The sequence below is a fragment of the Scyliorhinus canicula genome, chromosome 18 (assembly GCF_902713615.1).
Source record: "Scyliorhinus canicula chromosome 18, sScyCan1.1, whole genome shotgun sequence".
Lineage (NCBI taxonomy): Eukaryota > Metazoa > Chordata > Chondrichthyes > Carcharhiniformes > Scyliorhinidae > Scyliorhinus > Scyliorhinus canicula.
This window is the reverse complement of record NC_052163.1, coordinates 73,446,328-73,471,052: the sequence shown is the minus strand read 5'-3', so window position 1 is coordinate 73,471,052 and position 24,725 is coordinate 73,446,328. Positions and strand designations below refer to the sequence as shown.

The following is a 24,725-nucleotide window of genomic DNA, read 5'->3' as shown; positions in this document are numbered from 1 at the left end:
TGAATGAAAACCACTTCTCACAAGTAGGCTTCAAATGAAATTACTGTGAAAAGCCCCAGTCGCCACATTCCAGCGCATGTTCGGGAAGGCTGTTACGGGAATTAAACCGTGCTGCTGGCCTGCCTTGGTCTGTTTTCAAAGCCAGCGAATTAGCCCTGTGCTAGACAGCCTCAGCCAGAGTTTAGAACAGGGGTGTCAAATTCAAATACACCGTGGGCCAAAATTAAAATATCGGGACAAGTCGAGGGCCGGACTGGTTCAATGTTTTTTTTGCAAAACTTATTGAAATGAACTTATTGAACCTGGAACTAATAAAGCTTAGGTTATTGCCTATAAAAACAACATTAAATATTAAATAAATAAAAAAATTAGTTGCATTTATTTCTTATTGCTTTATCTGGAGCTTTTCCAGAGTAATTTCTAATGAAAACATTTTTCCACAGGCCAACACTTTGTGATTCACACTATACCTGAATAAACTCGGCATCAGCCATATCATACGCCATAGACGCTTCAATTGCTGGGGCCAGCTTTAATAGTAATTAGATATTATTAGGGCAGCACGGTGGCCTAGTGGTTAGCACAACCGACTCACGGCGCTGAGGTCCCAGGTTCGATCCCGGCTCTGGGTCACTGTCCGTGTGGAGTTTGCATGTTCTCCCTGTGTCTGCGTGGGTTTCGCCCCCACAACCCAAAAATGTGCAGAGTAGGTGGATTGGCCACGCTAAATTGCCCCTTAATTGGAAAAAATAATTGGCTAATCTAAATTTAAAAAAAAAAGTAATTAGATATTATCTCGCGGGCCAAAGATAATTCCACCGTGGGCCGGATTTGACCCGCGGGCCTTGAGTTTGACATATATGGTTTAGAACCAGAGGGCACAATCTTAAGTAAGGGGCTGGCCATTTAAGACCAAGATGAGGAGGAATTTCTATTTGTAGAGGGTAGTGAATCTGTGAAATTCTGCAGAGAGCCATAGAGGCTGGGATAGACAGATTTTTAATCAGTAAGGGAATTGACACTTATGAGAATAAATTGGGAAAGTGGAGTTGAGGATTATATCTGATCAGTCATGATCTCATTGAATGACAGAGCAGACTTGGCAGGCTGAATGGCCTACTTCCACTCCTACATCTTGTGGTCCATCTTATGGTCCTATGGTTTAAGTAGTTAAGTAGTAGTTCTTCATTTCATCATTGTGGACAGCATGGTAGCACGGTGGATTAGCACAGTTGCTTCACCGCTCCAGGGTCCCAGGTATGATTCCCGGTTTGGTCATTGTCTGTGTGGAGTCTGCACGTTTTCCCTGTGTCTGCGTGGGTTTCCTCTGGGTGCTCCGGTTTCCTCCCACAAGTCCCGAAAGATGTGCTGATGGGTGAATTGGACATTCGGATTCTCCCTCAGTGTACCTGAACAGGTGTTGGGAGTGTGGTGGCTAGGAGCTTTTCACAGTAACTTCATTGCAGTGTTAATGTAAGCCTACTTGTGACAATAAAGATTATTATTATTATTATTCTCCTAAAATGCAGCAATTATAGGTCGAGTTTCCTTGACTTTTCAGGCCAATTATCTCATCTCACAAACTAGTGTAGTGAACTTTTGTTGCAGTCTCTCTAGGGCGAGTATTAGTTCAACCTTCAACTCTTGTTAGTAATATTGGTACCACTTTTTCTGTGTGGCTTTTTTTGTTTTAAGGAAATGTATATTTGTGGTAAATTATGTATTTCTACATAAGTGTCAGGTGTTCTTCCCTGATATAATTTCATTCAATGTAGTTTACAAGCTACCTTAATCAACTTGCCCCTCATGGCTGTGTTTTTTGCTTCATTTAGGTTTGAGACCTTAGTTTTAGACTGAACTAAATAATGCAAGATGAAATTATTAGATATTGTGATCATTCTTCCCTTATGGCCTGTTTACTATAAGGTTATTAAGCCTTTCTCATTTTACAATATTAGATCCAAAATAACCTGTTCCTTTGTTCATTCCTTGACATACTAACTTTCCATGAACTCATTCTCCACACTAGTACTGCAACTATGGTTTGCTCAGATTCTCTCTCTCTCTCTCTCTCTCTCTCTCTCTCTCTCTCCCTCTCTCTCTTCCCCCCCCCCCCCCCCCCCCCAATGTTTTCTGGTGTTCACTTTTTTTGGCTTCACCCAATCTGAATCTGCTGCTTGATTTTCTCAGCTGAGATCCTTTTTCTTTACTGTCTTTGTCCCATCCTTTGTTCTCGGGGCCAGACACCACCATCTTATCTTCCCCCTGCCGTTTCTTTCCTTTTCCATTTTGCTGATCTCTTCTATAAGTCAATGACTCTGGAATATTTGGTTCTCAACTTTGGCCACTCTAATTCCGATTTACATCAGAGCTTTTTTATCTGTGAATTTATCTATTTTATTGCAAATGCTGTACATTCAAATACTGTACATTTAACTTTGACTTTTTAAAAATAATTTTTTCCTGGCATCACCAATGCCTTTTGCTTTGTTCCACTTGCTGACCCTTCCTGACCCACTCTGCTTAAAAAAAAAAGCCAACCACTGCTCTGCTCTTGAGTCTTGACATTTGCCTTGTTTGTTAATTTTCCCTTTCCTGGAGCCTCCCACCTATCCACCTCCCCCTTAAACCCCTGTCTCCCACTCCAGCTTTTGTTGTGACTGGACACACTGGCAGCAGCCTTAACAGAAATTCCCTCTTTCCCCAGGACTGGTGCCAGTGACCCCATGCTGCCCTGCCTCCCACACCAGCCATTTCAGCTTTGCATTTAACCTTCCGATCTATTTATCCCTATGACAATTGATGTGTGGCTTGGGTAACAACCCAAAGGTTATTACTCTTTTGAGGGTCTGCTGTTTGATTTGGACCCTTGTTCCTCAATTGTTCTTATTTCTACTTGTTCTGTCGATTCACACATGAACCAGGATAACTGGATCCTCGTCCTCCCATTGCAAGCTCTTCTTCAGCCAAGAGGAGATATATTCAACCCTGGTGTTGGGCAGGCAATATGATGTTCTGAAATCTGTCCTGCAGTGAGCAGTATCTGTCCCCCTGACCTAGATTGTCCCCAATCCCTCCACATTCTGTTTTTCATAGCATCCTGCACCATGATGCTGTGGTTCAGTCTTATCCACATAGGTAGCAATGACCTGTTGGTCAGAATTCAGGGCTCGGGCAGCTCCTTCACTATATTCTGAATCCCCATACTTGCGACTTGCAGTTATGCCCTTCTGACAGTGACCGTTGACCAACTTGAGCTCCACTTAACCCAAGGTGTGTGACTAACTCCTGGAACAAATTATCCAGAAAACTCATCCTTTTCGATGCCCCAAAATGTCTGCAGCTAGGACTTGAGCCAAACCTCCTTGAGCCACAGCCACTGGTGGTATGGTTGTTTGGAATCTCAATAAACTTGCACAGAGATAGCAACACGTTCCCTGCACAGAGATAGCAAAACGTTCCCTGTCTATCTTTTCTCCTGTGCACCAAATTCCTGATAACACTAATGAGACACTCTTTCATGACCACTCTGCTTTGAGTTCCTGAAGTGCTCCACCACCGGGATTTTTCTTGCCTAATACCTGGCTCTGTAGACTCATTAGACTAATTGATAGAGATTGATCACAATGATTAGTCATCCACTCCATTATTCTATGATGTTTTTCAATTTTTTTCATGGGATGTGGATGTGCTGGCAAGGGCAACATTTGTTGCCCAACCCCAATTACTCTTTAAAGTGGTGGTGAGCCCCTTTATTGAACTGCTGCAGTCCATGTGGTGTAGGTACACTCAGTGCTGTTAGGGACGGTGTTCCTGGATTGTGACCCAGAAGGAATGTGCTATTTTACAAGTCAGCAAGGTGTGTAGTTTGAGGGGGAACTTGCAATTGGTGGTGTTCCCATGTGCCTGCCACCCTTTTCTTCTGGGAGGTAGATAGATATTGTGTGTTTTAAAGGTGCTGTTGAAGGAACCTTGATGAGTTGCTGCATTGATGGTACACACAGCTACCACTTTGTCAGTGGTGAGTAAATGTTTAAGGTAGTGATTGGGGTGCTGATCAAACGAGCTGCTCTGGATGGTGCTGAGATTTGAGTGTTGTTGGAGCTACACTCATCCAGGCAAGTGGAGAGTATTCCATCACACTCCTGACTAGTGCCTTGTGGATGGATAGGCTTTGGGGCATCAGGAGATGAATTAGTCGCTGTGGAATTTCTAGCCTCCGAGCTGCTCTTGCAATCACCATATTTATATGGCTAGTCAAGCTCAGTTTCTGTTCAATGGTGACCCCCAGAATGTTGGTCATGCCATTGAATGTCATGCAGAGATGGTTAGATTATTGTTGGAGATGGTCATTACTGGTTCTTGGGCACGAAGATTACTTACCACTTAACATTCAGGCTCGAGTTGATCAGATCTTACTGCATATGGGCACAGGTTACATAAATATCTGAGGAGTCATGAATGGTACTGACCATTGTGCAATGATCTGCAAACCTGCCCACTTCTCGTGTTATGATGGAGGGGAAGCAGCTTGGTCGTATGACTGAGGTCACCATCCTTGTAAAATAAATTTGGAGTACCCAATTCATTTTCCCCCCCAATTAAGGGGCAAGTTAGCGTGGCCAATTCAACTACTCTACACATCTTTTTGGGTTGTGGGGGTGAGACCCATGGAGAATGTGCAAACTCCAATGGACAGTGACCTGGGACCAAGATGAATTCCGGTCCTCGATGCCGTCAGGCAGCAGTGCTAACCACTGAGCCACCTTGCTGCCCACTGAGGGTCATCATCCTGTGGAATCCTTGCAGCGCTGGCCTGGGACTGAGATAATTGACCCATTGCCATCTTTCCAATCAGTAGCTTCCCTGATTCCTATTCACCCTTGTTTGGCTATGCCTCCTTGATGCCACCCCTGGTTGAATGCTGTCCTAATGTGAAGGGAACTCGCTCTCATTACCCTTGAGTTCAGCTCTTTTTTTTTTTGTCCAGGTTTGAACTAAGGTTGAATCAGATCAGGAGTTGTGGCCCTGGTGGACCCCAAGCTGAACATTAATGAGCAGGTTATTGCAGAGTAAGTGCTGCTTGATAGCAAATGGTTCTGTTTCAGATCCTGTGGTAATTTTTGGAGTGAGTGCAGTGGAATTATTTTCTTCCCTGGCCAATATGTATCCCTCAACTAAGGGAACAAAGGTGATTTTCTGATTGTTCCCCTCATTTCTGTTTGTGGAAAATTGCCATTTGTTTCTTATACTAAAGTAACATTACAACACTGACTGCACATAAAGAACAAAGAAAATTACAGCACAGGAACAGGCCCTTCGGCCCTCCCAGCCTGCGCCGATCCAGATCTTTAATCTAAACCTGTCGCCTATTTTTCAAGGATCTACTTACCTCTGTTCCCCGCCCGTTCATATATCTGTCTATATGCATCTTAAATGATGCTATTGTACCTGCCTCTAACACCTCCGCTGGCAATGCGTTCCAGGCACCCACCACCCACTGTGTAAAGAACTTTCCACACATATCTCCCTTAAACTTTCTCCCTCTCACCTTGAAATAGTGACCCCATGTGATTGACACCCCTACTCTTGGAAAAAGCTTGTTGATAACCACCCTGTCCATACCTCTCATAATTTTGTAGACCTCAATCAGGTCTCCCCATAATCTACGTCTTTCCAACGGTGTCCTAAAGTTGTGAATAAAACTGTAGCGATGAAGTTGTTTTATTTTCAGGTTTGGCAATCGACTTTGGCTGTCGTCTGAATTAGAAATCTATGTTGAAATCATGATAAAAGCTACAATCGGTTTTAAATATTTCATTCGACAGTATTAGCCTCTGGCCTGCAACTGACCGCAGATCTCGGCAGTTCTGTGCCACTGCTGCATGGATGGTCTGTTACAACATCTGCAACATTTTTCAGACTAACGACTTGTCTGTCTTTTCATAGAAACTAGCATGCAGAGTTCAGAGGGTTCATCCGACTCGGCATCGACAGTCACCCTGCGGACATCGGCGGCCGGTCCACCATCTGTGCAGGCTGCTGTGGTACAGCAAGTGGCAGCACCACAACAGGTGTGTATCCTCATCGTTGCCATCCTGACATCACAGAGACCCTGGATGGCCACTATTGTTTCTGGAAATGGGAATGTCGGACTATCAGATCTGTCCAATTCCAAAAACACTAAACACCGCCTCTTGCTTAGCAATCCTTAATTATCCTTTGATTCTTTCCCTACTATCTGGCTTCCAGCACAAGTGTTTTTTCCCCCCAAAAATATTTTATTGAAGGCATTTTAAATATATACATAATCGCAACAATACAAAAACCAACAGCACTTAACCAAACCCCCGGAGCTACCTGTGTCCCCAAAATCTTTGGCAGTACGCCTGAAAATCCCTTCCAAAAGTCCCTCAACCATGGACACTCCCAAAACTCTGTACATGAACCCCGCCCTGCCCCTCTGACACCCCCCCCCCAACAAAAACACCCCCCATACCTATCCTCCACCCCCCCATACCTATCCTCCACCCCCAAAAAGAACAGACTCATCCTGGACACCGTCATGTGAACTCTATGTACCACCTTAAATTGGATAAGATGTGGTCCAGCAGACGACAAGGGCGCATTCACCCTCCACTGAGCTTCCCGCCAGTCTCTGGCCCCCCAACAAACCTAATATGGTTGGCATTCGGTTCCCACAGTGACATGCCTTCAAATCCAAAATGATGTCCACACTGGTTCCAAACCTTCAGTGTGCCTTCAGTGTGCCCCCCCCCCCCCCCCCCCCCCCCCCAAAACAAGTAGAGGACAGCTAAAAAGGCAATAAGGGGAGAGAAGATGAAATATGAGTGCAAGCTAGCTAGTAATATAAAAGAAGATCGGAAAAGTTTTTTTCCAATATATAAAACGTAAGAGGGGCAAAAATAGACATTAGACCAATTTGGAATCGTGGCTGGAGAAGTGATAATAGGAAACAAAAAGAAATGGCAGACGAACTGAATAGTTATTTTGCATCAGTCTTCACAGTGGAAGACAGCACAATTGCTTCACAGTGCCAGGGTCCCAGGTTTGATTCCCAGCTTCGGTTACTGTCTGTGCGGAGTCTGCACATTCTCCCCGTGTCTGCATGGGTTTCCTCCGGATGCTCCGGTTTTCTCCCACAGTCCAAAGGTGTGCAGGTTAGGTGGATTGGCCATGCTAAATTGCCCTTGGTGTCCAAAAAGGTTGGGAGGGATTATGGGGATAGGGTGGAGGTGCGGAGCTGAAGTGGGGTGCTCTTGGAGTGCAGACTCGATGGGCCGAATGGCCTCCTGCACAGTAAATTCTATGTTCTAAGACACCAATGGGATGCCAGAGCTCCAGGAGAACAGGGGGCAGAGGTGAGTGCAGTGGCCATCACTGAGAAGGTGGTTCTGGGGAAACTGAAAGGTCTGAATGTAGATAAATCACCTGGACCGGATGGACTACACACCCCAGGGTTCTGAAAGAGATAGCTGAGGAAATTGTGGAGGGATTGGTGGTGATCTTTCAGGAATCACTGGAGGCAGGAGGGGTCCCAGAGGACTGGAAAGTGGCTAATGTAACACCACTATTTAAGAAGGGAGGGAGGCAGAAGACGGGAAATTATAGGCCGGTTAGCCTGACTTCGGTCATTGGTAAGATTTTAGAGTCTGTTATTAAAGATGAGATCGCGGAGTACTTGGAAGTGCATGATAAAATAGGACTGAGACTGAATGGGCTTTTTCAAAGGGAGGTCATATCTGACAAATCTATTAGAGTTCTTTGAGGAGGTAACAAGGAAGTTAGACAAAGGAGAACCAGTGGACGTGATTTATTTAGATTTCCAGAAGGCCTTTGACAAGGTGCCGCATAGGAGACTGTTATTAAATAAGTTAAAAGCCCATGGTGTTAAGGGTAAGATCCTGGCATGGATAGAGGATTGGCTGACTGGCAGAAGGCAGAGAGTGGGGATAAAGGGGTCTTTTTCAGGATAGCAGCCGGTGACTAGTCGTGTGCCTCAGGGGTCTGTGCTGGGACCACAATTTTTCACAATATACATTAATGATCTGGAATGAAGGAACTGAAGGCACTGTTGCTAAGTTTGCAGATGATACAAAGATCTGTAGAGGGACAGGTAGTATCGAGGAAGCAAGGAGGCTGCAGAAAGATTTGGACAGGCTAGGAGAGTGGACAGTGAAGGGGCAGATGAAATGCAATGTGGAAAAGTGTGAGGTTATGCAATTTGGAAGGAGGAGTTTAGACATAGACTATTTTCTAAATGGGGAAATGCTTAGGAAATCAGAAGCACAAAGGGACTTCGGAGTCCTTGTTCACAATTCTCTTAAGGATAACATGCAGGTTCAGTTGGCAGTTAGGAAGCCAAATGCAATATTAGCAAGAGGGCTAGAATACAAGACCAGGGATGTACTTCTGAGGCTGTATAAGGCTCTGGTCAGTATTGTGAGCAGTTTTGGGCCCGTATCTAAGGAAGGATGTGCTGGCCTTGGAAAGGTTCACAAGAATGATCCCTGGAAGGAACAACTTGAGTTTCGGAGGATGAGGGGGGGGATCTTATTTAAACTTAAAGGATGCTGCAAGGCCTGGATAGAGTGGACATGGAGAGGATATTTCCACTGAAAGGAAAAACTAGAACCAGAGGACACCATCTCAGACTAAAGGGGCGATCCTTTAAAACAGAGATGAGAAGGAATTTCTTCAGCCAGAGGGTGGTGAATCTGTGGAACTCTTTGCAGCAGAAGGCTGGGGAGGCCAAATCACTGAGTGTCTTTAAGACAGAGATAGATGGGGTCTTGATTTATGAGGGGATCAGGGGTTATGGGTAGAAGGCAGGATAATGGGAATGAGAAAAATATCAGCCATGATTGAATGGCGGAGCAGACTCGATGGACCAAGTGGCCTAATTCTGCTCCGATGTCTTGTGGTCTTATGGTCTTACAAAACCCCCAAATCATCCCATTCACCTTCCTAAAAAAGGACTGGGGGGGGGGGGGGGGGGGGGGGGAGAATTAGAGGGTACACCCCGCCCCACCAAGGACAATGGCAGAACATCCCACCTTTCCGAGTTTGCCTTAATTTCCTCCACCAGCAGCGCAAAGTTCAGCTTGTGCAGTTGGGTCCAACTCCGTGCTGGGAACTGTATTCCAAGATAGCGAAAGCTTGCCCCCACCACCTGAAACGGCAATTCTCCCAGCCTCCTCTCTTGTCCCCATGCAATAACTAGGAGTACCTCGCTTTCCCCCCCTATTCAGCTGTTACCCCGAAAAGTGGCCAAACTCACCCAGAATCCCTATGATCTATCGAAGCTTCCAACCTGGTCAGAAATATACACCAGGAGGTCATCTGCGTACAAAAAAAACTTGGTGTTCGATGCCCCCTCGCTCAATCCCCTTGACCCTCCCCCTAAGTGCCATTGCCAATGGCCCTATCGCTAGGGCAAAGAGCAGCGGGGAGAGCGGGAACCCTTGCCTCTTCCCCCAGCGCAACCCAAAGTAGTCTTGTTTGCCTGAACTGTCTTGGGTGTCTTATACAGCAGCCAAACCCAATCCAACATCCCCTTCCCAAACCGACCCAACATCTCAAACAAATACGTCCATTTAACCCATCGAACGCCGCCTCCCCGTCTATTGCCACCACCACTTCCACTTCTCGGCCCTTCCAAGAGCATCATAATAACATTAAGCAGCCTCTGTACATTCGCTGACAGCTGCTGCCTCTTCTTGAACCCCATCTGGTCCTCTCCGATCACCCCGGCACACAATCCTCTATCTGCGACTCCAGCAACCTTGCATCTACATTCACCAGTGAGATCGCGCGGTACGATCCACACTGTTCCGGGTCCTTGTCCTTCTTCAAAATGAGCGATATGGAGGTCTGCGACAGCGTGGGGGGGGGGAGGGCTCCCCCTCACCATTTAAACATCTTGACTAGCACACTCCACAGGTAGACCTCCCACTTCACTCCCGTTAACTAGCCGACCAGCTGGCATGGTGGTACCCACTTGAGGCCTCCGTCTACCCCCCTTCCCTTCACCCGTGGTGAACCAGTTACAGAAAAAAAATGCGCACACACCCACTCCGAACCCATATTCATTAACTACAACAATTGCCCGTCGTGTAACCACATTGCCTACTTCAGTATCTCCAAAGTTCAGTGTCTTCACACACCTCCCAGTCCATGGTGTCTCTTAAATTCACTCGCCTGCCCCTCCCCTGGCGTATCAAAATATAACTATCTATGGTGTGTGTCCCACAAGCGAGCAGGATACAACACCCCAACCTTCACCTTGTAGAGGGAAGCCTTGATCCGATTAAAACTGGCCCACCACTTTGGTCAACTCGAGACCGTGTTTCTGGTAGAGCCTGAGCAAGTTCTTTTCCCGTGCACTTTTTTGTTATCATCTTATCAAGAAAACAATGCAGCCGCACCACCATCGCCCTCGGCAGCTCCCCTGCCTTTGGCCGCCTCCTTAGCGGCCTATCACTCGATCCACCCCCACTAACTTCTCCAACATACTTGCCACATATTTGCAGGATGTGTTCCCTCCATCCCCTCAGGCAGCCAACAATCCAGAGATTCTGCCTCCTGGAATGGTTCTCTAGGTCCTCCAGTTCTCCCTCAACCTCTGAGAGCCATCTCTGCGTTCAGTGAGGCCAGCCAGTCCTCATGGTCTCCCACTGACTCTTCCACCTTCTGGAATGCCAAGCCCTCCACCACTCTCGATAGCCACCCTAAGTGGCTCCGCCATTTTTTACCAGGTCCTCTGAGGCCTTTTGCCTCTGCTGCTGAAACTTTGCGTTCAAAAAGTCCACAAGTTGCTAAGTAGACCAATGGTGGGCGACAATGTCCCAGCGCCCTCTGCCATCTTTTTCTGTGCCGCACTTCGAATAAGCTTACGCCCAGGCTGCAGCGTCTTTCTTGTTACACTCATCGTCTGGTCAGCCATAAACCAGCCCCACTGATGGAGTACTTCAATTCCTCAGCTCACACCAGAAGGGAAAGGAGCAAGAAATTCTACCTCGAGTGGGAGCCACCAAATATGTGACCTGAAGTCCCGGCACAGTGTTAATTGTGTAAATGCAGCTTGTGTCTGCAGGTGGGGGTGGGGTACACTGATTGGATAATTATTTGTGTTGACATACAAGTACACTTTTATAGTCGTTGATGTGGTTGTTTTAGGGTGAGGCGCGATACATTTGTAATGCTTTACTTTGTGAATAAATGTCAGAAGAGTAAAGATATACTCCTGGTCTCCTTCACCAAGTGGCTGTAAGAAGTTTAACATCGTAACAGAATGGTTGCCCTTGGGTGACAATTGGAAACAGTTTTTAGACGGATTACAATCTGAGTAGCTCTAGTTGAAGACCGGCTGAAAGTGAATGTAATTTGTCATAGTATGATTATCTACCAAAGTTCTCAGAGTTTGAATCTTAGGACCAGTAGAAGAATGAAGCGGAGATATGAACATGGGTTACGTTCCCAACAAAAAGCCAACAAGATCTGGCCCTGGCATTATCACTTCCTCACAAAAGTAAAATTCGAAGCCAAGTATTTTACAGGCTCGAAGCCCATCAGTTGGACACTGAGGGAGATTTGGTTGTTGGATTTCATGGTTGAAATTGACCAGCATCTACTGGATGCTTGCATGTCATGGTCAGAGATTTTGAAAGGTGTTCCATGGAAGAATATATCCATTCTTTAACAGAGTCTATGAGAGATTTCAGCAATTCAATTTCGTGATTCCTCGTTGAGTTCTCGCATTCAGATTTCAGGATTGTGCTACTGTGTCGTTTAGCGACAGGCTCCCGGATTTACCTGGAGTTCAGGTCTCCTTAAGAGACATCCTTTTGGAGATGATGTCTGCTGCTTTGAAAAATCCCTGGGGAAGCTGTAATTTCCAGCGGCCTTGATGGTGCAAATGGAAGATTCTGCAGTGTTACAAAGGGTGGAGGACACGAATTGTGGCATTTTGAGACTGTCCAGATACTGGACACAGGCGCCAGTACAAAGGAAGAGTTGCAGACAGGAATGAGAACAAAAACACCTAGTGGACCTAGATACCTTAGTAAATGACAGGATTGGAGCAGCAACAGGAGGTAAATGAATCTCAGGAATGCCCAAGGAACAGTTAACAGCTGCTTCAGATGTGTCTCAAAGTATCAATATGCTATGAACTGCCCAAAGCGAAACAGCAGAGTTCTCGAGGTGATGCATGTCATTTGGAGGCTGAAGTCTGAAAGAATTGTAACAAGAACAAAGAACAATACAGCACAGGAACAGGCCCATCGGCCCTCCAAGCCTGTGTCGACCATGGTACCTGCCTAAACTAAAACCGTCTGCATTAACGGAATCTGTATCCTTCTTTTCCCATTCTTTTCATATATTTGTACAGATGTCCCTTAAATGCCGCTATCATACCTGCTCCCACCACCACCCCAGCAGCGTGTTCCATATATTTACCACCATCTATGTATTAAAAAAAAAATTGCCTCGCACATCTGTTCTAAACTTTTCCCCATGCAGTTTAAACCTATGTCACCTAGTACTTGACTCGTACCCGAGGAAAGAGCATCTGACTATCCACTCTGTCCATGCCACTCATTATTTTAAAAATAAATTTAGAGTACCCAATTCATTTTTGTTTCATTTTTTCCAATTAAGGGACAATTTAGCGTGTCCACTCCACCTACCCTGCACATCTTTGGGTTATGGGGGCGAAACGCACGCAAACACTGGGAGAATGTGCAAACTCCACACGGACAGTGACCCAGAGCCGGGATCGAACCTGTGACCTCGGCACTGAGACTGCAGTGCTAACCACTGCGCCACCGTGCTGCCCTTGTCCATGCCACTCATAATCTTGTAGAACTATATCAGGTTACCTATAATCTTGTAGAACTATATCAGCTCACCTCTCGACCTCCGTCATTCCAGTGAGAACAGACCGAGTTTATCTACCTCTCATCATAGCTAATGCCATCCATACCAGGCAACATCCTAGTAAACCGCTTCTATACCCTCTCCAAAGTATCCACATCCTTCTGATAGTGTGGCGACCAGAATTGTACACTATATTCCAAATGTGGCCTAACCATGGTCCTGTACAGCTGCAACATATCTTGCCAATTTTTATATTCAATGCCCCGACTGATGAAGGCCAGCATGCCACCTGTCTTCTTGACCACCTTATCCACATGTGTAGCCACTTTCAGTGATGGGTGGATATGCACGCCCCGATCTCTCTCCCTGTCAACGCTCGCAAGAGTTCTATCATTTACTGTGTAATTCCTACACTCATTGGACCTTCCAAAGTGCATTACCTCACACTTGTCTGGATTAAACTCCATCTGCCATTTCTCTGCCCAAGACTCCAACCAGTTTATATAATAATAATCTTTGTTGTCTCAAGTAGGCTTACATTTACACTGCAATGAAGTTATTATGAAAAGCCCCTCACCGCCACATTCCAGTGCCTGTTCGGGTTCACAGAGAATTTAGAATGTTCAAATTACCTAACAGCATGTCTTTCGGGACTTGTGGGAGGAAACCGTAGCACCCGGAGGAAACCCCCAAAGACACGGAAAAAACATGCAGTCTCCACACAGACAGTGACCCAAGCCGGGAATCAAACCTGGGACCCTGGAGCTGTGAAGCAACAATGCTAACCCTGCTGCCCATGATGCTGTGGTTACTACTGAATTAGACATTTTTTCTCTCGTATTTTCATGCTTTCACTAAAACTTCAAAGTATTTTCCCCAAGCCTGGGCTTGAATTGCATTTTTTGCCCAGATTGTTCAGCTGAATTTGGATTGTGCAGCTTCAGCGTGTGAGCTAACCCCCTTCCCCAGGTTTCATCAGCAACACCAGGCAGCTGAAGTCTGAATTTTTCTTGAGCAATATTGAGGTGGCTCAGTGGTTAGCGCTGTTGTAACACAGATCCTGGGTTCAACTCCAGCCTCTGAAGGCTGTCTGCATGGTTTTCATCCGGGTGCTCCGTTTCCTCCCACAGTCCAGAGATGTGCAGGTTAGGTGGATTGGCCATGCTAAATTGCTCCATAGTGTCCAGAAGGTTAGCTGGTGCTACAGGGATAGGGTGGAGGCTGTTCGAGATCTGCTCCTTTTCCCAAACGCCTTTATTTTTCCTTCAACACACACTGCACCAAACCTGATCATCACATCACATGCTCCAAAGGCCACCTGTAGCCTCTTTACATATCAGTGCCAATTATTGGATCAATGAGACATCTAATTGGAATGTTTCTTAACCCATTCCTTAACAGAGGAGTGGGCTTAAGCAGGGTGCTCTCTCCAAGGGCTGGTGCAGACTCGATGGGCCAAATGGCCCCCTTTTGCAGTGTAAATTCTAAATACTGCTAAACTTAATCATGCAAAATTATTCGATAAACTCCAAGGCAGTTTTAATCAGTTATACTGGGGTAAAACTTGTAGTGATCTGTACATACATCTGCACATACATCAGGGACTGCAGCACAGATGCAACAGCCACAGCATCACTAGAGGGCAGCATCAGAAGGTATGAAGGGTCGAGCCCATGGCAGGAACCGCCTCTTTTTAGAGGCACAGAACTAGTGAGCAGCAGCACACAGACAGCTCAGCATAGGCAGTTTACCCGAGTTTCACTGGTTATACCTCTTGACTGTTTTACATCTAGTTGAGCTCTGGAAGCAGAACAAACTCTTTAAATAAAGTGTTTGTGTTAACTGTAAGTCTACAGTCTTTATTCAGACTTGGAGAATAACATAAAACAAATTTCCTTATTTCTCTCTGTTCTGTTTACATATCTGTTGTAGCCTTTTTAAATTTGGAAAAGTAAATGGGATGGGGGAAACAGTATCTGTCCGGTAAGGTTACTTTGTGTATGTTTTGTGAGCGTGAGCCTCCAAGCTCTGTACTTGTACCCCCCCTTTAAAATGTTTATATAGGGCAGCACGGTGGCGCAGTGGGTTAGCCCTGTAGTCTCACGGCGCTGAGGTCCCAGGTTCGATTCCGGCTCTGGATCACTGTCCGTGTGGAGTTTGCACATTCTCCCCGTGTTTGCGGGGGTTTCACCCCCACAATCCAAAAGACGTGCAGGTTAGGTGGATTGGCCACACTAAATTGCCCCCTAATTGGAAAAAAAATGAATTGGGTACACTTTAAAAAAAAAACAAAAAAAAAAAAAACGTTTATATGTTGCTTCTCTTCATTCTGCCACCCTAAATGCATCACGTTGCACTCCTCTGCATTAAATTTCATTTAGAATTTGCAGTGCAGAAGGAGGCCATTCGGCCCATCGAGACTGCACCGGCTCTTGGAAAGAGCACCCTACCCAAGGTCAACACCTCCACCTTATCCCCATAACCCAGTAACCCCACCCAACACTAAGGGCAATTTTGGACACTAAGGGCAATTTATCATGGCCAGTCCACCTAACCTGCACATCTTTGGACTGTGGGGGGAAACCGGAGCACCCGGAAGAAACCCACGCACACACGGGGAGGATGTGCAGACTCCACACAGACAGTGACACAAGCTAGAATCGAACCTGGGACCCTGGAGCTGTGAAGCAATTGTGCTATCCACAAGGCTACCGTGCTGCCCATATACTTACCCATTCCATCATGTTTGCTGCAATTCAGTTTTGTCATTTGTAAACTTTGACACTTTTGGCCCTCAAAGACAACTCTGACCTGTGGTGAATACCACTTCATGCTTCATTTCTGACTGAAAAACAACTGTTCACCATTATTCACAGACAATTTACGTCTATGCCAGAACTTCCCCATTCATCCCATGGACTTCAATTTTGCCTGCAAGTTTATTATGTGGCACTTAATCAAAACCTTTTTGAAAGTTTAATTTTCTACGTCCTATATATGTCCAAGGGAGTTCCAGGACTTTGACCCAACGACAGTGAAGGAGCGGATACATATTTCCAAATCAGGGTGATGAGTGGCTTGGAGGGGAACATCCTAGTGGTGGTGTTCCCCTGTGTTTGCTGTCCTTGACCTTCTGGTGGTCATGAGTTTGGAACGTGCTAAGGAGTCTTGGCGAGCTCCTGCAATGCATCTTGTAGATGATACACCCTGCTGTTGCTGTGCGTCGGTGGTGAAGAGAGTGAACAATTGTGGAAAGCATGCCAATCAAGCGGGTTGATTTGTCCTGACTGGTGCCAGACTTCTGGAGTGTTGTTGGAGCTGCACTCAGCCAGGCAAGTGCAGAGTATCCCATTACACTCCTGACTTGTGCCTTGAAGATGGTGGACAGACTTTGGGGAGTGCGGAGGTGCGATTCCTGGCATCTGACCTGAAATTGTAGCCACAGTATTTATATGACTGGTCTAGTTGCGTTTCTGGCCAATGGTAACCGCCAGGATGTTGATACTGGTAGCTGCCAGGGACCAATCTAATTGTATTTGCAGATGTCACAGAAATGCAAAATGTCTTTTGAATTAAAAGAAAAAAATTGTTGAGCTTCTTATCACAGTCTATGACTTTGCGAAGAAAACCACTTGATGGAAGGTAATATTTGTTGACTGTTTAAATGTGGAATATTTTCAATCAAATGTAGATTCTTGTCTGCAAACCTCAGCAAAAGTGGGGCAATGCCATCGTAGTGCATAGTTGCTGTTTGTTTTGCTTATAATTTAGAACATAGAACATAGAAAAATACAGCACAGAACAGGCCCTTTGGCCCACGATGTTGTGCCGAACCTTTGTCCCAGATTAACAACAAATTAATCTGCACCCCATCATTCTATCGTAATCCATGTACCTATCCAATAGCCGCTTGAAGGTCCCTAATGTTTCTGACTCAACTACTTCCACAGGCAGTGCATTCCATGCCCCCACTACTCTCTGGGTAAAGAACTTACCTCTGACATCCCCCCCCCCCTATATCTTCCACCATTCACCTTCAATTTATGTCCCCTTGTAATGGTTTGTTCCACCCGGGGAAAAAGTCTCTGACTGTCTACTCTATCTATTCCCCTGATCATCTTATAAACCTCTATCAAGTCGCCCCTCATCCTTCTCTGTTCTAATGAGAAAAGGCCAAGCACCCTCGACCTTTCTTCGTAAGACCTACTCTCCATTCCAGGCGACATTCTGGTAAATCTCCTTTGCATCTTTTCCAAAGCTTCCATATCCTTCCAAAAATGAGGCGACCAGAACTCTGCACACTACTCCAAATGTGGCCGTAACAAGGTTTTGTACAGCTGCATCATCCCCTCACGGCTCTTAAATTCAATCCCTCTGCTAATGAACCCGAGCACACCAGAGGCCTTCTTCACAGCTCTATCCACTTGAGTGGCAACTTTCAAAGATCTATGAACATAGACCCCAAGATCTCTCTGCTCCTCCACATTGCCAAGAATCCTACCGTTAACCTGTATTCCACATTCATATTTGGCCTTCCAAAATGGACAACCTCACACTTTTCAGGGTTAAACTCCATCTGCCACTTCTCAGCCCAGCTCTGCATCCTATCTATGTCTCTTTGCAGCCAACAACAGCCCTCCTCACTATCCACAACACCACCAATCTTTATATTGTCTGCAAATTTACTGACCCACCCTTCAACTCCCTCATCCAAGTCATTAATGAAAATCACAAACAGCAGAGGACCCAGAATTGATCCCTGCGGCACGCCACTGGAAACTGGGCTCCAGGCTGAATATTTGCCATCCTCCACCACTTCTATTGGTTAGCCAGTTCGTTATCCAACTGGCCAAATTTCCCACTATCCCATGCCTCCTTACTTTCTGCATAAGCCTACCATGGGGAACCTTATCAAATGCTGTACTAATATCCATGTACACCACATCCACTGCTTTACCTTCATCCATGTGCTTGGTCACCTCCTCAAAGAATTCAATAAGACTTGAGGCAAGACCTACCCCTCCCAAATCCGTGCTGACTATCCCTAATCAAGCAGTGTCTTTCAGAAATCCTATCCCCCAGTACCCTTTCCATTACTTTGTCGAGCACCGAAGTAAGACTAACTGGCCTGTAATTCCCAGGGTTATCCCTATTCCCTTTTTTTGAACAGGGGCATGACATTTGCCACTCTTCATTCCCCTGGTGCCACCCCTGTTGACAGTGAGGACGAAAAGATCATTGCCAACAGCTCTGCTATTTCATCTCTTGCTTCCCATGGAACACTTGGGTATATCCCGTCAGGCCCAGGGGACTCATCTATCCTCAAGTTTTCCAAAATGCCCAACACATCTTCCTAACAAGTATCTCCTCGAGCTTGCCAGTCTGTTTCACACTGCCCTCTCCAATAATATAGCCCCTCTCATGCATAAATACTCAAGAAAAGTACTCGTTCAAGATCTCCCCTATCTCTTCAAACTCAATACACAAACTCCCGTTACTGTCCTTGATCGGACCCAGCCTCGCTCTAGTCATTCTCGTATTTCTCATGTATGTGTGAAAAGGCTTGGGGTTTTCCTTGATTCTGCCCGCCAAAGATTTTTTGTGCCCTCTCTTAGCTCTCCTAATCTCTTTCTTCAGTTCCCTCCTGGCTATCTTATATCCCTCCAGCGACCTGTCTGAACCTTGTTTTCTGAGCCTTACATAAGTATCCTTCTTCCTCTTAACAAGACATTCAACCCCTCTTGTCAACCATGGATCCCTTGCTCGACCATCTCTTTCCTGCCTGACACGGACATACATACCAAGTACACGTAGTATCTGTTCCTTGAACAAGTTCCACATTTCCATTGTGTCCTTCCCTGACAGCCTATGTTCCCAACTTATGCACTTCAGTTCTTGTCTGACAGCATCGTATTTACCCATCCCCCAATTGTATACCTGGCCCTGTTGCACGCACCTATCCCTCTCCATTACTAAAGTGAAAGTCACAGAATTGTGGTCACTATCTCCAAAATGCTCCCCCACTAACAAATCTATCACTTGCCCTGGTTCATTACCAAGTACCAAATCCAATATGGCCTCTGCTCTGGTCAGACGATCTACATACTTTGTTAGAAAAGCTTCCTGGACACACTGCACAAACACCACCTCATCCAAACTATTTGATCTAAAGAGTTTCCACTCAATATTTGGGAAGTTGAAGTCACCCATGACAACTACCCTGTGACTTCGGCACCTTTCCAAAATCTGTTTCCCAATCTGTTCCTCCACATCTCTCCTGCTATTTGGGGGCCCATAGAAAACTCCCAACAAGGTGACTGCTCCTTTCCTATTTCTGACTTCAACCCATACTACCTCAATAGGCAGATCCTTCTCTAACTGCCTTTCTGCAGCTGTTATACTATCTCTAATTAATAATGCAACCCCCCCCCCCCCCCCCCCCCCCCACCCCACCACCACCACCACCACCACACACACACACAATCTTATTGAAACATCTATAACCAGGAACCTCCAAGAACCATTTCTGCCCCTCTTCTCTCCACGTTTCCGTTATGGCCACCACATCGCAGTCCCAAGTACTGATCCATGCCTTAAGTTCACCCACCTTATTCCTGATGCTTCTTGTGGTGAAGTATACACACTTCAACCCACCTCCGTACCTTCAAGTACTCTCCTTTGTCAGTGTTACCTTCCCCACTGCCTCACTACACGCTTTGACGTCCTGAACATCGGCTACCTTAGTTGCTGGACTACAAATCCGGTTCCGGTTCCCATTCCCCTGCCAAATTAGTTTTAAACCCTCCCGAAGAGTACTAGAAAACCTCCCTCCCAGGATATTGGTGCCCCTCTGGTTCAGATGCAACCCATCCTGCTTGTACAGGTCCCACCTTCCCCAGAATGCGCTCCAATTATCCAAATACCTGAAGCCCTCCCTCCTACACCATTCCTGCAGCCACATGTTCAACTGCACTCTCTCCCTATTCCTAGCCTCGCTATCACGTGCCACCGGCAACAAACCAGAGATGACAACTCTGTCTGTCCTGGCTTTTAACTTTCAGCCTAACTCCCTAAACTCGTCGTTTATTACATCCGCATCCCTTTTCCTACCTACGTCGTTGGTACCAATGTGCACCACGACTTCTGTTTGCTCACCCTCCTCCCTTAAGGATCCTGAAGACACAATCCGAGACATCCCTGGCACCCGGGAGGCATACCTTCCGGGGGTCTCGCTCGCGACCACAGAATCTCCTATCTATTCCCCTGACCATTGAGTCTCCTATCACTATTGCTTTTCTGTCCCCCCCCCCCCCCCCCCCCCTCTCCCCAAAGCCTCTGAGCCCCAGAACCAGACTCAGTGCCAGAGACCTGGCCGCTAGGGCCTTGCCTCGGTAGGTCATATCCCCCCCCCCAACAGCATCCAAACGGTATACTTGTTTTGAAGGGGAACGGCCTCGCGGGATCCCTGCATTGTCTGCCTGTTCGTTTTCTTTCCCCTGACTGTAACCCAGCTACTCTTGTCCTGTACCGTGGGTATGGCTACCTCCCTGTAACTCTTCTCTATTACCCCCTCTGCCTCCCCGATGATCCTCAGTTCATCCATTCCTGTTCCCTAAAACAGTCTCTGAGGAGCTGGAGTTGGGTGCACTTCCCGCAGGTATAGTTAGCAAGGACACCGGTGGTATCCCTCACCACCCGCATCCTACAGGAGGAGCATGCAACTGCCCTAGCCTCCATCCCCTCTTACCTTACAGAATACAGCTGCACTGTGGAACAACTGGAACTCCGCCCTCCGACTGTGCTCCCAGTCAGCTGCGCTCTCTGTAAACTCCCGGCTCCCTTCACGCTCTTTGAGGAAATATAGGAAATGAAATGAAAGGAGCACCGTACTCCCATCTCACCTAATTCCCTCAGTCACCAAACTCTCACTATAGCACTCAAATGCACCCAAATTCAGCACAGTGGAAACAAAGTCTGCATTGTAACTGGCTCAGATTTATACTGTGACTCTAGCCTCTGAAAACTGGCCTAATCCAATTAACTAATTAACAAGGCTACAAGTAGAACCTTTGTCTAAAGCTGATTGAAAATTCACCACCTTCTCAACCAAACAGCAACTTTTAAGTTAATTAACTAAATAAAAAAAAAGACTAGACTTTAGATAAAACTAAAAAAAAAAACCCTTAATATCCCTCAGTCACCAAACTCGCACTCAAATTTCTGGTGTCTTTCATTTTATGTGGAGGCGTTTTGACTATTTGTACTTGCCTTTGATGTGCCTGATGACATTTACAAAGATTAACACAGGTTTGTTTATGACTGTTATGTTTATTACTGTTGGCTTTTATTAAGAAGGAACCTAAGAAGGAAACTCAGTCTAATATAAATTAAAAGGGATTGCGTTGAGAGCTGATAGAAAGTTTCACTGTTAAAAGATGAAAGATTGTTTGCAGTGGTATATAGTGGGATAAAAATTACTGAATGCTTTGGGCATGTATGCTGCCGAGTGTATTACTGGTCAATACTTGCGAATAGAGGTTTCTGATTCTCTTAAATAAACTATCAGACGACCCTCCACATGATAATGGCTGAGAATTTTGACAGTTTAAAACAGCAGTAGCACTCTAGTTTTAAGTAACAAATATTCTTCTGCAAGGTACTGAGAATTCTCAAGCCTGTGGAATTTATGAAATTTATGAAACAAATTCCTTTATCTTGGCGCAAGTCTTTTCGTTGCTTCATTACGCTGTGATGAGGCACCTTAAAGTCACTGTTATGCCCTCGGAACTAACTGAAGCCCTTTTCATTGATGTATTGATAATGCCCAGGATCAGATGATTTGTAGGATTGAATGTGGATAGAATTTGGCACATTCAAAAGGTGAAATTCATTTTTTATACTGTTTATATATATTTTTATATATTTATCCAATGTGAATCTGAAATGCATGTATCCTCAAGAGTGAATCTCAATTCTGATCACCCAGCAGAAAGTAGCGTTGACAATCTTGGGTTTCCTTGGCTGCATGTTGAGAGTTTTAACAATATAATCTTGCATGAATAATTGGTAAGGCTGTCTTTGGAATTTGTTGTACCTTTGGGAGTGCTTTGTCACTTGAGAAAAGTGATCAGCGTATTTCACGCACTTGAGACTCTGAATTTACAGATAGATTTGGAGAGGGGACGAAATGTTTGAGGTGGAACATGATAGATTTTGCGAAATGGGAAGAGGGAAATAATGTAGATGCTAGCAGGTTTTCTGACTTGGTCTGAGTGCAGAATCGGCTAAGCTCCTCTATATTGGTGAGCAGTAAGTACTTTGTAGTATAACATTGAACCATTTAGGCATGTTTTGTCCTTGGAGCACCTGGGTTATTGTTTCGAGTTCGAGTGACTCCTCATCAGACTCCTCTTAGCTCTGAAGAATCCTATTGGTCTCAAAGCGTTAACTGTTTCTCTCCACAGATACCGCCAGGTCTGCTCCATTTTCCCAGAATTTTCTGTTTTTATTCCAGATTTTATTATAATAATCTTTTAGCGTACACAATAGGGCAGCATGGTGGCACAGTGGGTTAGCACTGCGGCCTCACGACGCCGAGGTCCCAGATTCGATCCCGGCTTTGGGTCACTGTCCGTGTGGAGTTTGCACATTCTCCCCGTGTTTGCGTGTGTTTCGCCCCCACAGCCCAAAAATGTGCAAGCTAGGTGGATTGGCCACGCTAAATTGCCCCTTGGAATAAATGAATTGGGTACTCTAAATTTATAAAAAAATTTGTGTCACAATAAGGCAATTAACACTGCAATGAGGTCACTGTGAAAATCCCCAAGTCGCCACACTCCAGTGCCTGTTCGGGTACACTGAGGGAGAATTCAGAATGTCCAATTCACCTAACAGCCTGTCTTTTGGGACTTGTGAGAGGAAACCCACGCAGATACTGGGAGAACGTGCAGACTCCAACGCCTATAGATATTGATTTTCATTTTCGGTTTGACCATTGCTCTGGTTTTAAAATATTTATTTTGGGATGTGGGCGTCGCTGGCTGGTCCTGTAGTTGCCAGTGAGAAGATGGTGGTTAGCTGCCGCCTTCAACCGCTGCAGTTCCCGAGGTGTACGTACACCCAGAGTGCTGTTAGGAGGGAGTTCCAGGATTTTGACTCCGCAACAGTAAAGGAATGGTGATATATTCCCAAGTCAGGATGGTGGCTCGGATGGGAACTCGCAAGTCGTGGTGTTCCCATGTGTCTGCGGCCTTTGTCCTTCTAGATGGTAGAGGAGGTGGTTTGAAAGGGACTGTCTCAGGAGACTTGGTGAGTTCCTACAGTGCATCTTATTAAACCAAAGCAGCAGTGCGAGGACGTTACTGTTTACCTCTGAGACCTATGCTTGATCTCTAACCAATGAACCTGGTTCACAAGTATCTTGGGAGACTGGATTGAGCTTTTTGTATTTTTCCCCTCCCTCTAGTTGAAATAGCCTGCTGACAAAACATTGTCTGGGTTCACACATGAGAAACAACCACTTGAGCAGGTCATGAAGGGGCCACTAATATTTGTGGAATAGTTTTCCAGCACAACTCGTAGCTAGAGGAGAGGAATGGAGAAAATTGGTGACTCTTGAAATTATTAAGTTGGAGGCTAGAAGGTCACAATAATTTAAAAGGATACAGTGGTGGTGTGATTGTGCTAGACACTCAATCCAGAGAATGTCAGTTCTCACGAACTCTCACGGCAGTTTGCGAATTTGAGTGCTGGTACTGGCATCAGTAAGCGTGACCATAAAGTGTTAGATTTTTATAAAATTCCACCTGGTTTCACTGATATCCCTCCGGGAATGAGCCCTGCTGTCCATATCGGTTTCACTGATATCCCTCCGCGAATGAGCCCCGCTGTCTATATCGGTTTCACTGATATCCCTCAGGGAAGGAGCCCTGCTGACCATATCGGTTCTGATCTGTGTAGCTCCAACCCTACTGAATAACTTGTATTTGTACTGGAATTGCAGCCAACAACTGTCCCATAAACTTAACATTGTCCCAATTCGGGACATACACGTTCACCAGCACCACAACCTTCCCCTCCAGTGTGCCTGCAACCAATGAACCTGCCCAATTTGACCAAAACCATCCTCGCCTGAAAACGAACCCCCTTGCTGACCAGAATCGTCACCCCTCGGGGCCCTACTGTCGAACTCTGAGTGGCAATCCTGGCCTGGTCCAGCACCCCAGGTGAGTTTCTTCTGGGAGCACCAGACCAGCCCCCAAACCCGGGGGGGGGGTCTCTCATCCACCCTCTCTCCCTTCTCGATTCTTGAGTCAGCCACCCCCACCATGATGCAATATTCTTACATATTTATAGGTCCCAGGTCCACCCAAGATGGCTTCGAATCCCAACTCCAGAGTGAGACAAAATCCCCATGTCACTTTTGGTTCTCGCACCATCACCTCCTTCTAGGCCTGCAGACTACCTGACGCCTCAACCCCTATCCCCCACCAGACAAACAAACAACTAGACCTGGCCCAACGCATCGTAGCCTCTCTCTGTCCGCTCTCTCTCACTCTCGCTCTCTCTCTCGCGCTATCTCTCTCTCGCGCTATCTCTCTTCGCGCTATCTCTCTCTCGCGCTATCTCTCTCTCGCGCTCTCTCTCTCTCGCGCTCTCTCTCTCTCCGCGCTCTCTCTCTCTCGCGCTCTCCTCTCTCTCGCGCTCTCTCTCTCTCGCGCTCTCTCTCTCTCGCGCTCTCTCTCTCTCGCGCTCTCTCTCTCTCGCGCTCTCTCTCTCTCGCGCTCTCTCTCTCTCGCGCTCTCTCTCTCTCGCGCTCTCTCTCT

At 46.1% G+C, this 24,725-nt stretch overlaps 1 protein-coding gene across 7 annotated transcripts in view; it reads left to right on the top strand.

Annotated features, from left to right (window-relative positions):
* Window positions 1-24,725, top strand: part of rfx2 (regulatory factor X, 2 (influences HLA class II expression)) — a 184,129-nt gene that overhangs the window by 35,062 nt on the left and 124,342 nt on the right. For 5 of the 7 annotated variants that reach the window (XM_038778017.1, XM_038778012.1, XM_038778010.1 and 2 more), the window contains exon 2: window positions 5,950-6,074. The exons of 1 other annotated variant lie outside the window; for it this stretch is intronic. In XM_038778017.1, the coding sequence (XP_038633945.1) occupies window positions 5,958-6,074 (117 nt within the window). In that variant the 5' untranslated portion in view covers window positions 5,950-5,957. Of the gene's footprint in view, window positions 1-1,561; window positions 1,619-5,949; window positions 6,075-24,725 lie in introns of all 7 variants that reach the window. One more of the 7 variants, XM_038778013.1, reaches the window with a different exon arrangement.